Source organism: Phascolarctos cinereus, unplaced genomic scaffold, assembly GCF_003287225.1.
Source record: "Phascolarctos cinereus isolate Bilbo 61053 unplaced genomic scaffold, phaCin_HiC Scaffold_5;HRSCAF=322, whole genome shotgun sequence".
NCBI lineage: Eukaryota > Metazoa > Chordata > Mammalia > Diprotodontia > Phascolarctidae > Phascolarctos > Phascolarctos cinereus.
Genome location: NW_027555958.1, coordinates 28,212,132 through 28,226,017, shown reverse-complemented (window position 1 = coordinate 28,226,017; position 13,886 = coordinate 28,212,132). Strand labels below are relative to the sequence as shown.

General features: G+C 36.3%; 1 protein-coding gene across 7 annotated transcripts in view; it reads right to left on the bottom strand.

Moving 5' to 3' along the window:
- Positions 1-13,886, bottom strand: part of NCOR1 (nuclear receptor corepressor 1) — a 185,496-nt gene that overhangs the window by 109,386 nt on the left and 62,224 nt on the right. For 6 of the 7 annotated variants that reach the window (XM_078154739.1, XM_078154738.1, XM_078154743.1 and 3 more), the window contains exons 7-12: positions 9,721-9,777; positions 8,035-8,087; positions 7,671-7,697; positions 5,265-5,331; positions 3,264-3,436; positions 2,214-2,304 (exon numbers count right to left, since the gene is read on the bottom strand). In XM_078154739.1, the coding sequence (XP_078010865.1) occupies positions 2,214-2,304; positions 3,264-3,436; positions 5,265-5,331; positions 7,671-7,697; positions 8,035-8,087; positions 9,721-9,777 (468 nt within the window). The remainder of the gene's footprint in view (positions 1-2,213; positions 2,305-3,263; positions 3,437-5,264; positions 5,332-7,670; positions 7,698-8,034; positions 8,088-9,720; positions 9,778-13,886) is intronic. The other variant, XM_021007093.2, reaches the window with a different exon arrangement.

The following is a 13,886-nucleotide window of genomic DNA, read 5'->3' as shown; positions in this document are numbered from 1 at the left end:
ACCAAGATCACACAAAGAAAACTCTTCTGAGAGAGGCTCTAACTAAGGGACGTCATCTTTAGATAATAACCTAAACACAGACAAATAGACTGCAAACTTTAGGATACTACATTTTAAACTGAACTGTTTCTTAATTAAACTCTTTATTAACTTAGATCCTTCCAACTCAAATGTAAGACTACACAAGAAATTACACACACAATACTCATACCTCCCAAAAAGCTCTTTCACGTTTGCTAAGTGCTTTTCTTACAAGCACCCTGGGTAGTGGGTGATGAAGATACTGTTGCCCTTTTGCAGAATGGAAACTATGGGTTTTGAATGGTTAAGTGATTTGCCCACGATCCCACACCTGGCAAGTGTTAAGGGAAAGGATGGAGTCAAATCTATGTCTCCTGACACAAAGTTTGATGCTTTTATACCTGAGGCTAAGCTAGTTTCAAGTGAAAATTTGTCAGATCCATCCAAATTACTTCTATTCCTTTGTTTAGTAACCACACAGTTGGAAGATTGTATAATGATAATAAGAGCTGATTTAATTTAGTAGTTTACGATAAACAATTTTATACAGTTTTCCCATTAGATCCCCATGACACCATGAGGTAGACATTGGGTATGATTATTAAACCCATCTTACAGATTAGGAAACAGAGATCACTAAAGGTTACTAGAGTAAGGATGAAAATGCACATCTCACTCAAAATGTAGTAGGGGGTTTTTTCCACCTACATCAAAACTACAGGTATACCCTCCATGAATTAGTTCTACAAACAAGAAATCAATTCCATAGGAATACTGCTTATGCTTACACAGTAAGTAATATGACTGCCTTAAGCACAGTTGGAGAGAGGTGGATGGAAGAATGAGGAAGGACTGGGAAGCTACATAAGAACTTTTCAGGTCCTTCTGAAGAGGGGCTTCACAATGTGACTTCATCACTTCAATCCTGAACAGGCTCACCCATAATATAAACTTTAGTTAAACATGGTATTTCACATACAAATAGAGATGAAGTTCCAAAAGCACAAATGCCATAATAAAGAGATTTTGCATTTTAAAAAACTTCCCACCGCCAGGCAATAGTCCATGGATAAATAATACTTTATCATTTTAGGTACTTGGAACAGTTTCATATAATCACATGCTTTGTTTCTTCTCCAAGCATCCATCAAGTATCTGTAATGAAAAACGCAAATGGCAGCCCCAAGTGGGAAAAGCCCCAGATCTGGAGTGGAGGCCCTGTGTCCAACTCCCATGAGGTTTTTTCAAAGGTCTTTCCCCGCTCTAAGCACACATCCTCATCTCTCATATAGAAGGCTGGACGAGGCAGGCTCAGAAGCTCCTTCCAGTTCTACATTACGATTCTATGATTAGGCTGGAAGGTACCATCAGTACAAAGGTCTTGTCATTGGCAGATGGGGCAATGACGTAAGAGCAGCTAGTGACTTCCCAATCACACCAGCTGTGTGACCTGAAGAAACAGATCCCAAGACTCCTTTGGGAAAGAGAACCAGGTTCTAACATTCTTCTGTCTGGTCATAATATACAACCGCTCTTTTGACTCTCCTTACTGCTTTACTTGTCAAACAATCTAATCACCAAAATTACTCCCCTCTCCCCCTAAAAAATGTCAACAATCTAAAGATTCAGAAGCAAAGAGAATCAAATGAAAAAGGCTAAAAGAGAAAAGGGAGTGAAAGGATGAAGAAAGGTTCATTCATAACCATTATAATTCCTCTACAGAGGTTACATCAAATTACATCACATTCTTTATTATTACATTACATTTTTCGCTTACTAAATAATTACAGGGTAGCTGGACATGGGCTATTCAACCCCCAAGCCTCATAAAATAGAAAGTGCTTGTTTTAACAAAACTGCATCAAAAGAAATTCAACCAAATATCCCATGGAGTTCATTAAGAGGGGGTTTAAATTAGCTGCCTCTTCTGATTATCCTCGCCCTAACTATTCTTGATTTGTGCAAACCGTGAAGAACTCGCTCTCTTGCTAAATCTGTAAAGAAAGTCTAGGTCCAGCCCGTGGGTGTGAAGATCTAGTTAATCCTATAAGGAAGTATATGGTGGATATAGAATCCATCATTCACAGAGTGAATGGTGCACCAAGAATTACTAGCTCTCTAGGGACTAAGACCGAAAGCAGCACCAGAACACCTCCAGAACAGACCCTGGTAAAGATCAATTGCCAGCTCACCTCTTGCTCAGAGAGGCCATCGATGATTTCAGAAATCTCATGCTCACTTCGAGCAATGGTGGCAGAAAGCCCAGCTCCTCTCTGCCCAACCCTAGACACAAGAAGAAAAGTTTAAGCAGATTAGAAGACCTTTACATTTTAAAGTATATCACCATTAAATTTACTATGCTAATTTCTGGAGTAGTTTTTTTTTTTAAATAACCTGTTAAAACACAAAACTGAACATGAAAAACTTTAAAATTTGACTGAATAAGCAGGCTAGGTAACATGAGGCTATCACCATGTAAATGAGTAACTATTTAAAAGCTGATCCAAACATTGAAAGGCCACATGCTCAACAAGTGCACATATGGGAGAACCTTCTGGAAAAGTATTCTTAGAGTTGGTGGTTGTTTTTTTTACAGCTGCTGATTCCATCTAAACTTCAGACAGGAGCCTCTGGTCTGCTTTTCAGCCAAGAGTAGCATTGCAGGCTGAGAAATATGCCAAATGTTTTTTAAAAATGCTCTCCAATATAGAAACTAAAGTGGGATGGAAAGGGTTTTCATATTTCTGGTTTGTAAGAGACAATAAAAACCAAAGAATTAAAAAGTCTTTACCAAGTAGCATCTTATTTTCTAAAAGGAAAAATAAACCAGAGATTATCCTAACAAAAATAAAGAATTTCTTAAACTGGATAGCTTGCAATCAATGAACATCACCATAAACCTTTTTAGAGGTAATGTTAGAGTGATATAATGTGGAAACTCAGACTTTCCACATGGAATTCTCATCCATATTCACCATCATTCCCAAAGAGGGTTACATGTTTAAGAACCAGAAAACAATTTTTAAATATTCATCTCTATTCAGATTTACCCCCAACATCAAATAAACAGAGAAAAATTTACAAGAATAACAACAATGGATGACAGTCAACTTTTTGATTCTAAATAAATATAGTAAAGCTGTAATTAATTTCTTTAATTTTATAAAGAAAGTCTACTACATTGAATAGTGACACAATCAAATTTTTAACTGGAAAAAATTATTATAGCCATTCATTACTACCTCTGAAACCTTTCTTGTTGTTCCCTTTGCTTCCGAATTTCTGGAAATTGTTTTTCATAGTATTCTCGGGTTTTACTCTCTTTAGCTTTCCTCCGGGGATTATTCTCTATTCTGTCCACTTTTTTCTCCCATGCCTCCATGAGCTGATCATAACGCTGGCAGATTTTCTGTTCCTATTAAATATGGAAAACAAAAATTAATTATCGATAAAATATAACTGAAAGTCTTTGAATAACATTACTGTAATGTGTCACCCAAATGTTACTTTGTCAAAGGGGTTATGCTTTAAAAAGGATTTGAACAGGCAGGTCATTCAGTGGTGATGTCTTTGTTTTAAAGGGTCAAAGTAAATGGTGATTTCATTACCCAACTCCATTAGGTAAAAAGTAGTCATTGAATATTATTATTCCTGTGTGTGTGTGTGTGTGTGTGTGTGTGTGTGTGTGTGTGTGTGTTTGTTTTACTTAGCTTGTCTACACTATGGGTTGTACTGGTTGATAAGGCAGGTAACAAGGAAGAAGCTTTTAAAAGCACAGGAATCTCACCACCACAAGCTAGAGCTGGTCGGACTACACCACATTTCCCCTTCTCTGTAACTTGGCCTGCGTGTATGTCAATAGCTAATAAGAGAGGGTGACTATTTTAAACTCATACTTAGTTGACAATACTGTAATAAAAAAAAAATCAGAAATGCTCATTATTAAATAGTCCTCCAAAAATAAATTTGATTTAAAGGCTTTCCAAAGGCAAAACACAAAATTCATGCTCAAATTTCAAAGACAGGTAAACCACATGAGCAAGTTACAAATAAGAAAAAACAATTTGTCAGAATCCGAACATCAGAAACAAAGTGACCTTAAAGACAGTTTTACAGATGAGGACAATGAAGGCAGCAGGTTGTTTGGTGACTTGTCCCAGGTGAAGTTATGCTAAAATTGGGACTGGATGGATTATAACTTCCTCGTCGAAAGCTCTTTATACAATATCATCCTATTAATTTAATTGCCATAATTGCATTAATATTTTTTCTATTAATAACAATGATTTTACATATTAGTAGAAGAAAAATTTTGAAATTATTTCTTTTAAAAAAAAAACCAACTACCTATAAGGCTTGAGCCTTAACAACAAGAAGCAAATGAAGTTATGTGAAGTCTTCTACTAAGCATCAATTCCTGGTCTGTTTTTTTTTGGTGAGGCAGCTGGAGTTAAGTGATTTGCCCAGGGTCACACAACTAGTAAGTGTCAAGTGTCTGGGGCCGCATTTGAACTCAGGTCCTCCTGACTCCAAAGCTGGAGCTCTATCCACTGTGCCACCTAGCTGCCCCCGACTTCTGCTTTTCTTAAAACTCCACATTTGGGACCTTAAAAATAAAGCTACAAAGTCATTTTGGTTTATACTTAAAGAAAGTCTAATATTTTATTTTGATATCTTAAGTGTAAATAGACAAACTACTGTTTGCCTAAGAAATGCCACGTGAAGAATACTATAAACTGAGAAAGAGAGATAAAATTTGCTATGACTTGCTTTCAAGAAGAATTAAGCTGGTTAAAATTAAGGCCTAATCATGTAATAAAACCAAGGTTTTTGCCACTTTCAAATTGAAACCTACTTCTATCACATAACCAGGTTTTTAATAAAGGAAAGGAAATCTATGCAAAATTATTCCACTAATTTAAAAGTTAGGGAGACAAAGGATAGCCCACCCCACTCAATCTTCATAAATATTTTTAAAACCACTTACCAATAGTCTTATTCTGGCTGGGTAAAAAGAACATAAAATATTGCACCAATCTAAGAATGACACACACAAATATGTACACTACGCCCCCACAATGCTGCTGGCAGTTTTTATTACATATAAGTCAACATCCTCATCAGCACAACTCTGCACACAGTTGTTCCTCCTGGCCACGGTGTGGAGAATAGTGTCTGCCTACGCAAACAAAAAGGTTTGCACAATTCTCATAGACATTAAGTCAATAAGGAGAAGCCCTCACCCTTTGCTTTCTTGCATGATTTCTTCTTTTAAAAAATAAGATGAGTTTTTTCCTCATCACCTGGTTTCTAGAAGAGAAAATATCATTTGTGAAAGTGAGAAAATAATACAAGTCAATTATTGATTTACTGTCTTCACCAAATAGTTTAATGACATGAGAAATCAAGTCAAGATGACTTGAGAATAATTTTCATATAATAAAGTTATCTCAAAATTATTTTTCTATCCTGAAAAACTGGTAAGTTTAATAATTATAACTGCCTAGAAGGCTTCCTCTTCCAGACTGCAGGAGCTCATAGAAATAAAGTCAATTCTCAATTATTCCTGCTCAATTAAATACAGAAAAATCAAGCTTTCAAATTAAAGATGACATCACCTTTTGTCTTTATTTTGCCATAAGCAGGCTCTGTCTGCTCCAAATCAGGAGAGACTGCAGGAGCAGGGGGGGGGAGGGGGGTCTAAGGGAAAATGACCCCCTCCTGACTTAATCACCCAGGGAAGGCTAAGCTGAGTAAGGTAAGTGTCTCTCTTACACAAGAAGCATGTGGTCCACTGTAGCTAAGAAGTAACAGTCCATTTCCAGCAACTAAGTAGAAACAAAGTAAAGAAGTGAGCAAGAGGCCTATATGAAAAAGCACGCTTTCGCCATTTTGAAGTTTTGTGAATTTCCCAAACAAAAGCAGCACAGATTAAATCTGTGCAGAAAATGTATCCCAAAGAAAAATGGAAATGACTTGGATCACCTATGCCACTGTCCCACTGCATCAACAGGAATAATTGAGAGTGGACTACAGGAAAAGTAGCCAAGAACTACAGAGAATCATTGTAGTACACTTTATCAATTTTATATAAACTAAGTAACTACCACAGAAAAACAATAATTATGTATATGATATCATGTATAAGTTCATTTACTGTATGGATAACATACATTTAACTGTATGTAGGTCAAATATTTCACATACATTCAATTTTATCTAATTTTAGTCTCTTGATAAACCAGATATAAATGCAAATCCATCACAATTTGTAGACACTATTTGAAAAGGTAATTTACTAAGAACTCAAATATATCAAACTCATTCAAACAGAGGAGTACTGAATGTACCAGAGAATACAAATGAAATAGAAGACAGTAACCACTCCTCAGGACTTGTATAAGAGGGAGACATAATGCACACAAAAAGTAATGAGGTAGTTACAGAAGTTACCTAGATTTGTGTCTGACACTACTTTTGTATGTATCACACATTTATTCTTTGTTAAAACTTTATGTTGTTGCTGTCCAGCCATTTTAGTTGGGTCTGTCTCTTTGTGAACCCATTTGGGGTTCTTTTGGCAAAGATACTGTACTGAAAAGATTTGTCACTTCCTTCCCCAAATCATTTTACAGATGGGGAAACTGAGGACAACAGGGTTAAATGACTTGCCCAAGGTCACACAGCTAGGAAGTGTCTGAGGCCAGATTTGAACTCACAAAAATGAGTCTTCCTGGTTCCAAGCCCAGTGCTGTACCCATTGTACTACCTAGCTACCCTTCATCTTTTATATTCAAAATATTTAAAATACTTTATATTTTATTATAAATCTTGTTAACCTCCTTCTACAGTCTAACACTGAAATAGCATCCTACAACAGAAGTCAATAAGAATGTGTAACGATTTTATTGTGACTCTTATATTTAACAAGCTGTATCCCAGATCAGAATTCAGGTCAGCTGTTATTCATACACATTCTTATGTATGCTTTGCTAAATCATCTTTGCCACCAGTTCTTGAGCTGAGTTCTTGCTCATGGGTGCAATGGGGTTTTCTGTTTCACTTGTACTCTCAGCAAAAAACGAAAAAAATTAACAGCAATGTGCCAATGGTACCAATATTAGTAAACAACAATATATCTTCTGGTTATGGTTAGCAAAATATTCAATAAAATATATGAAAACATCATATTGGAATTCATATCATTTTTTTTGGTAACTCACTAGCAAATAATTCACCAGAAAGTATCTTAAAATTACAAATTAAAAAACAAAACAAAAAAAAAAGCAAGATCCCTAACGATCTACACCTCACTGCAATTATGTTACGCAAGTCGTTTTCATTTCAATTAAGCTCTGAGCCCCCAAACTGGTATCCATCCAAGCCTTATCCTACAATGAGCAAGGATAAGGACTTTGTGGGAGCGAGCAGTCTCCTCACGCTTCCAAGGCACGAGGCGCCAGGACGTTAAATGGCAGAAGGGTCTACAAATACCGTAGCTGGCAAGAGGCATGGAAGGGATTTCCCTAGAATAGGATTGTGAATAATGATAAAATGATCCGTGGCGCTTCTACTTTGCAATGGCAGATGTGGCTTGGTGGGGGACGGTGTCATCACTAGTCTTAAATGAAAAAGCTTCATTATCTTACTTCATCATGCGCCTTGCAGGTGCTCCACTGAAAAAAAGACAAAACAGGAGGCAAAAAATTCAAGCCTCAAGGTAAGCCATTTCAAGGTTCAGTATCCACTCTCTACTAGCGATTACAAAACCAGCCAGGTTACGTCACAGTCTATGTCATTTTTGGTCTTGGGGAACTGAAAGCTGCTCGCCCAACCCCCAAGAAATCAAAGGGAGCTAACACAACAAGATGAGAGCAAAGGCCCGAGTCTCAAAGGCCTCTAGGATCTTATCTTACAGCAAGCAGTGACCAACAGAGGAGAGCCTCACTGACAGAGTCGTGCGTTTATGGGTGGCCTCTAAATGACGGGATTCCACGATCAAGAGATACTTACGTCTTGATGTTTTCGTGGTACACCTTGGTGTCAGACGGCTGGTTGTAAAGTGGCTATAAAGTGAAAAAGAGAAGAAATCACTCAAAGGTTGTCCTGACGTCTATGCAGAATGGAATAGAATGTATTCCATGACATCAGAGTATACTCTCATTTGGAAATCTGGAACTTAATTTGCACACATGCCCAAAGAAAGCCAGATCTTTAGTCTTGTTTTTCTTCTTTTTAGTGAGAATGTTTTTTCAAAAAATCCAGAAATTGAGCTCATGTCTGATGATAAAACATTTTTTTCATGGATATTTTAAATTTCAAGGAAAGTTAAAGGTGACCATTAGATTCATCATCACTGATTCTTTCCCTCTCTAATATAGTAATCCAAAATCCACTGGGAATACTCTTAATCTGTCCTGCCAAATAGGACAGATGAGAGGCAGGCGTTACTCACACAAAGACATACAGAGGCCCTGCCTCAGTTTTCTTATTCGTAATAAGCAAAGAGTATGAACAAGTATGGCTTCATGGATTGTGAACCAGCCCTGAGGTCAGCAAGACGTACGCTCATGTCCTAGCACTGACGCTTCCTAGCTGTGTGACCTGGCCAAAACATTTAACTTTCTGGTACCCTAGGAAACATCCTAAGACTCTAAATTACAGGAAGGTGCCAAACTACATTGGTAGAAGGACGTTCCACATCAGGAGCTCCTAGCACTGAGGAGATAATCAGTCCAGACTGATGCAATAAGGATCCCCACTCAAGTTTGGCTAAATAGCTTCAGCACAGAAGGCATGAAGAGGATCCTTGTTGACAAAAGGGTAAGCTGAAACAGCACACGATGAGGCCCTACAAAGGTGCAAAGGCACTGGTCTTTGCAATGGCAGTAGGGTTTTTTATCCAAGACCATCAATGTCAAAGAAGTTTGGAAAGGCTGACTGTCTGAAGGCTGGAATCAGGGGAGGAATGTTTTAGGGCCCTAGCAACTCATAATCACTGCCTACTAAGGTATGAAATAGTTCATAGAAGTACCCACCACAGGCTCAATTAACTTATATTAAGAATAAGTTCTACACTGTTTTGTTTTTCTTTTTCAATTTTGTTATAAGCAAAGGTTTTCTGGGTAAAGGGGATGGGGATAGTTATGTTCAAAAACGTATGTGATACAACATGACTTAGACTATGGAAGTATTTTGCATGACTATACATGTACAATCTGTATCGAGTTGCTTGCCTTCTCAATGAGGGTGGGTGGGGAGGGAGGAAGGAAGAAAATTTGGAACCCAAAGTTTTTAAAGCAAATGTTTAAAAAAACTGTTCACATGCAATTGGGAAGATATACAGGAAATGGGGTATAGAAATCTATCCTGCCCTACAGGAAAACTGAAGGGGAAGGGGATAGAGAAGGCAGGGAGAGACAGAAGGGAGGGCAGATTAAGGGAAAGGGTATTCAGAATGCATGCCATCTTGGGGTCGGGGGAGGGATGAGATAGGGAGAAAATTTGGAACTCAAAATATTGTGGAAGTGAATGTTAAAAACTAAAACTAAATTAATTAATTAATTTTAAAAATGTATGTGATATAAAGACAAAAGGCATCAATTTTTTAAAAAGAAAAAACAAACGAGTCCTAAAAGGCAAAAACAGAATAAAGAGAACACAGGAAAACAATACAAGAAAAAGGCAAAGCTCACTTACCAGTTCAACTTTTGGGCCAAGACCTTCAAAAATTTTATGAGCTTCTTCTGCTTTTTTCTATAAGTGACAAAAATATTGTTGTACTAAATAATTATAAATAAACAAAATAATCACATATTGAAAAGCATAACTGAAATATCTATCCTAGAAAATTCTTATTTCCAAATATACTTCCCTTATGTTATGGGTGAAGGAGATTTAATCTCTCCTTGATTTGTATTATATATCTTCTCAACAAATAAATTAAATAGATCATTTTGTCACTAGCATCACTACCTAAAGCACAGATAATTTCAACGTATTTTGCTTTTACATTTTCAAATATATCCCTCCCTCTTTGATATCTCCAAAGAGCCTTCCCCTTGTAACAGATTAAAAGAGAGAAAAAGAGTTCAGTAAAAGCAAACACACAGCCTATTCTGGATAGCACATGCATTCTATATATAACTGTAACCAAAGTTCCTGTCCTCCACAATCAGAAGAGGTGCAGTTTTTTCTCTGATGTCAAGCCTGGTCATTTTACTTCCCTAACAGTCAATTCTGAAGTGTTTTTGGTGGCTGGTTTTTTAGTTTACATTTTTGTAAGCACTAAGCAGAATGTCTTCCTGGTTTGGCTTACTATACTCTACATCCATCCACATAATTCTTTCCATTTCTCTGAATCTTCCTAGCTGTCATTTCTCACAGCATGGTAGCATTCCAACATACCCATGTAGCACAATTCGGTTAGCCATTTTCTAACTGAATAACACCTTTATTTCCAGTTCTTGGCTACCACAAAAAGTGCTGTAGTGAATATCTTGGCATATATGGGATCTTTCTGTCTTTGACCTTATGATACATGTGCGTGCATGTGTGTGTATAATGATGTGTGTGTGTGTGTGTGTGTGTGTGTGTGTGTGTGTGTGTGTGTGTGTGTGTATGGGTCAAAGGAGGCAGATGTTTTAATCATTTTCTTAGAATGATTCCAAGTTGTTTTCTAGAATGATTACCAATTTGCAATTGCACCAAAGTATATGTGCCTTTTTTCCCACCACTCCTCCAACATTAACTGTTTCATATTTTGTCAAATTTACCAATTTGCTGGATATAATATCTGAGCTGTGTTGACATGCATTTCTATTTATTATCAGTAATCTAGGATAGTCTTTCATGTGGTTAATCACTTATCTACTACAGAATGGCTCAATCCTAAATATTTATGTTAGTTCTTCTTACATCTTAATTCTGAGATCACTAGAGATATTTAATTCAAAAAATTTTTTAAATCAATAGTCTTCCTTTTCATTGTAGTTGTGTTGATTTTGTCCATAGAAAAGTCTTTCAATTTTATGTGACTGAAATCATCTATTTTATCTTTAAAGATCTCATATCTCTTGCTTAAGAATTTTCACCCCAAGGTGAAAATACCTCTATCCATTTTACTCCAATTATTTTAAATGATAACATCTTTCATATTTAATTCAAATAATCATTTGAAACTTGTGTATATGGTATGGGATGCTGGTTTAAACCTAATATTTTGCCACATTGCTTTCTACTGTTCCCAATACTTCTTGTCAAACAAGACATCTTTCCTCAGGATATTTATGTTCTCAGATTTCTTGAAGTCAAAATTAAGAGTTCCATTTTTTTCTGATTCATGCTTACCTAGTCTATTCCTCTGATATACTTTAAAGTTTTTGCCCAGCATCATAGTGTTAGGTGTTCGTGCTTTATGATGTAATCTGAAGTCTGGAAATACTATGTCCTTGTTTACTCCTACTATCTTTTCACATACCCCTAGAAATTTTAGATTCTTTTGTTTATTCAAATGAATTTCTGTTACTTTGCTTCTATAAAGTAGCATATAAAGTAACTCCTTGGACATCCTATTGGTATAGCATTATATCTATGACTTTAGGCAGTATCACTAATTTTAATATAATGGCATAACCCAAACTTGGTGAATATCCTTCCAATTATTTCATTTCTTCACAAATTCTTTAGAATATTTTATAATCAAGTAAGTCATATTTTGTTATTATTTTGAATAATTTCACTTTCTATTTTCTTTTTTAAAAAACTGCTACATAAGGGGCAGCTAAGTGGCACAGTGGATAGATAGAGCACCAGCCCTGAAGTCAGGAGGACCTGAGTTCAAATCCGGCCTCAGACCCAACCAACACTTGACACTTACTAGCTGTGTGACCTTGGGCAAGTCACTTAACCCCAATTGCCTAAAAGCCAAAAAAAACACCCTGCTACATAGAAATACTGTTCATTTTTGCTAGTTTATTTTGAGCACTGTTATTTTCATGAAGCTAAAGGTCTCAATTAGTCTCCTTGCTAATTCTCTGGGGTTTTCTAGGTAAACCATCATAGAGTCTACAAATAGGGATAATTTTCCCCCTCTTTCCCAAAGTTGATGGCATTAATTTCCTTTTCATATTGTGTACTGCTACCATTCTACAACTACACCAACTACTGGGGAGAAGAAGCGACATTCTTACTTTGCCCTCCATGTTTATTGGATAACTAAAGCTTCGAAAATTGTTAAAGGCAATTAGAAATCAAGCAGCTAAACAGCAAAACTTAATTTTAAAAGGAGTGCTAAATATTTTAGAATTTTCTCTAACTAAAATAAGCTGACTATAAACTCATTTTCAAAAGTAACCTGAAACACATTTCTGGCCTGAATATTGGTTTCATTTGCCAGTACATAATAAAGTTTACTAATTCAGGCTAAAATGAAGTCAGACTGAATGAACGAATACTAACAAACACACAGTAGATATTCGGTACTGATCAAACAGAATCAGACTTCTTTTTAACAAGTACTATAATTTTAACATAGAACTAGAACAAACCAGGATTTCATGATACAGATATTGACTATATAAAAATTACAAAACTAACACAACAAATCAGGAACCTAAGCAAATCTACCTTCGTTCATATTGTTAGTATATCCATTCATGTTTCAAGGTATATGGAAACAAAATAATTCCTTTACTAAGCAGATAATCCCCCTTGCAATCTTAATCTAGTACACAACAAAAATCAATATCTGAACACCTATTAACAAGACAGGGCTACAGGGCTGTTTTTGACACAATTAATATAAGTCCTTGCCCTTAAGGAGTATACAATTTAATTTGGAAAAACAAAGTATAAAAACATGGGGAAAAATCACTACAAAAATAGGAAAAAAGGAATATACTATTTGACACTGTTTGCTTAGGAAATCCCCTTAAAAAGTACCCAAATATCAATCCAACCAAGTCCTTGATGAACAGAATCCCATTCATGAGTCTTCAAAGGGGGGAGACCCAAAGGACTCCTGATGAACAATGCTCTCTGCCTCCAGAGGAGGAACTGACAGCATCGGAATACAGACCAACGCATACTATTGTTCACTTTCTTACCTTCTTTCACTTTTTTTTTTGGTTCTAGTCTTTTTATACAAAATGACTAATATGGAAATGTTTTATACAACTGCACCTGTATAATCTATATCAGATTGCTTACCATCTCAGGAAGGGGGAAGGATAGAATTTAAAACTCAAAATTAAAAAAAAAAAGAATGCTAAAAATTGTTTTTACATGTAATTGGGAGGAATATAATAAAAATTTTTTAAAAATAAAAAAAAACCACAAGAGGCAGGCAACCAGAATGATGAAAGGCCTCAACATCATATCAAAGGACAACTGGCCGAAGGAAATAGAGATGGTGAGCCCAGAGTAGAGAAGGCCTAGCTTTTCCCCTCCTTTGGGAGGATGGGAATGAAGGAGGAGCAACATGATAATTCTGTTGAAATTTCTGACCAGGTGCCACATGCAAAAGGTTTACACTTGTGCTGCTTGACTCCAGAGAGAAAGAACTAAGAATTAAACCAACCATAGGTAGTGTCTGTTGCAAGAGGTCCTCACAGGCAGAAGCCGGATGAACACTTGTCAGGCCCGTAACAGTGGACATTGTTATTGGGTACCAGCTGAACTTGATGGTCTCTAAGTGACCCTCCAACTCTGATATTTTGTGATTCAAGCTCAAAACTGTTGACTTAACTGTTAGTAAATATATCAAGTTCCTAACAAATTTAGGCAAAATTCAAGTCACATTTTCCCATAGTGTTTTAAATCATGAGGCAAAAGATTATAATCCATATGTATAGTTCCTTCTTGTG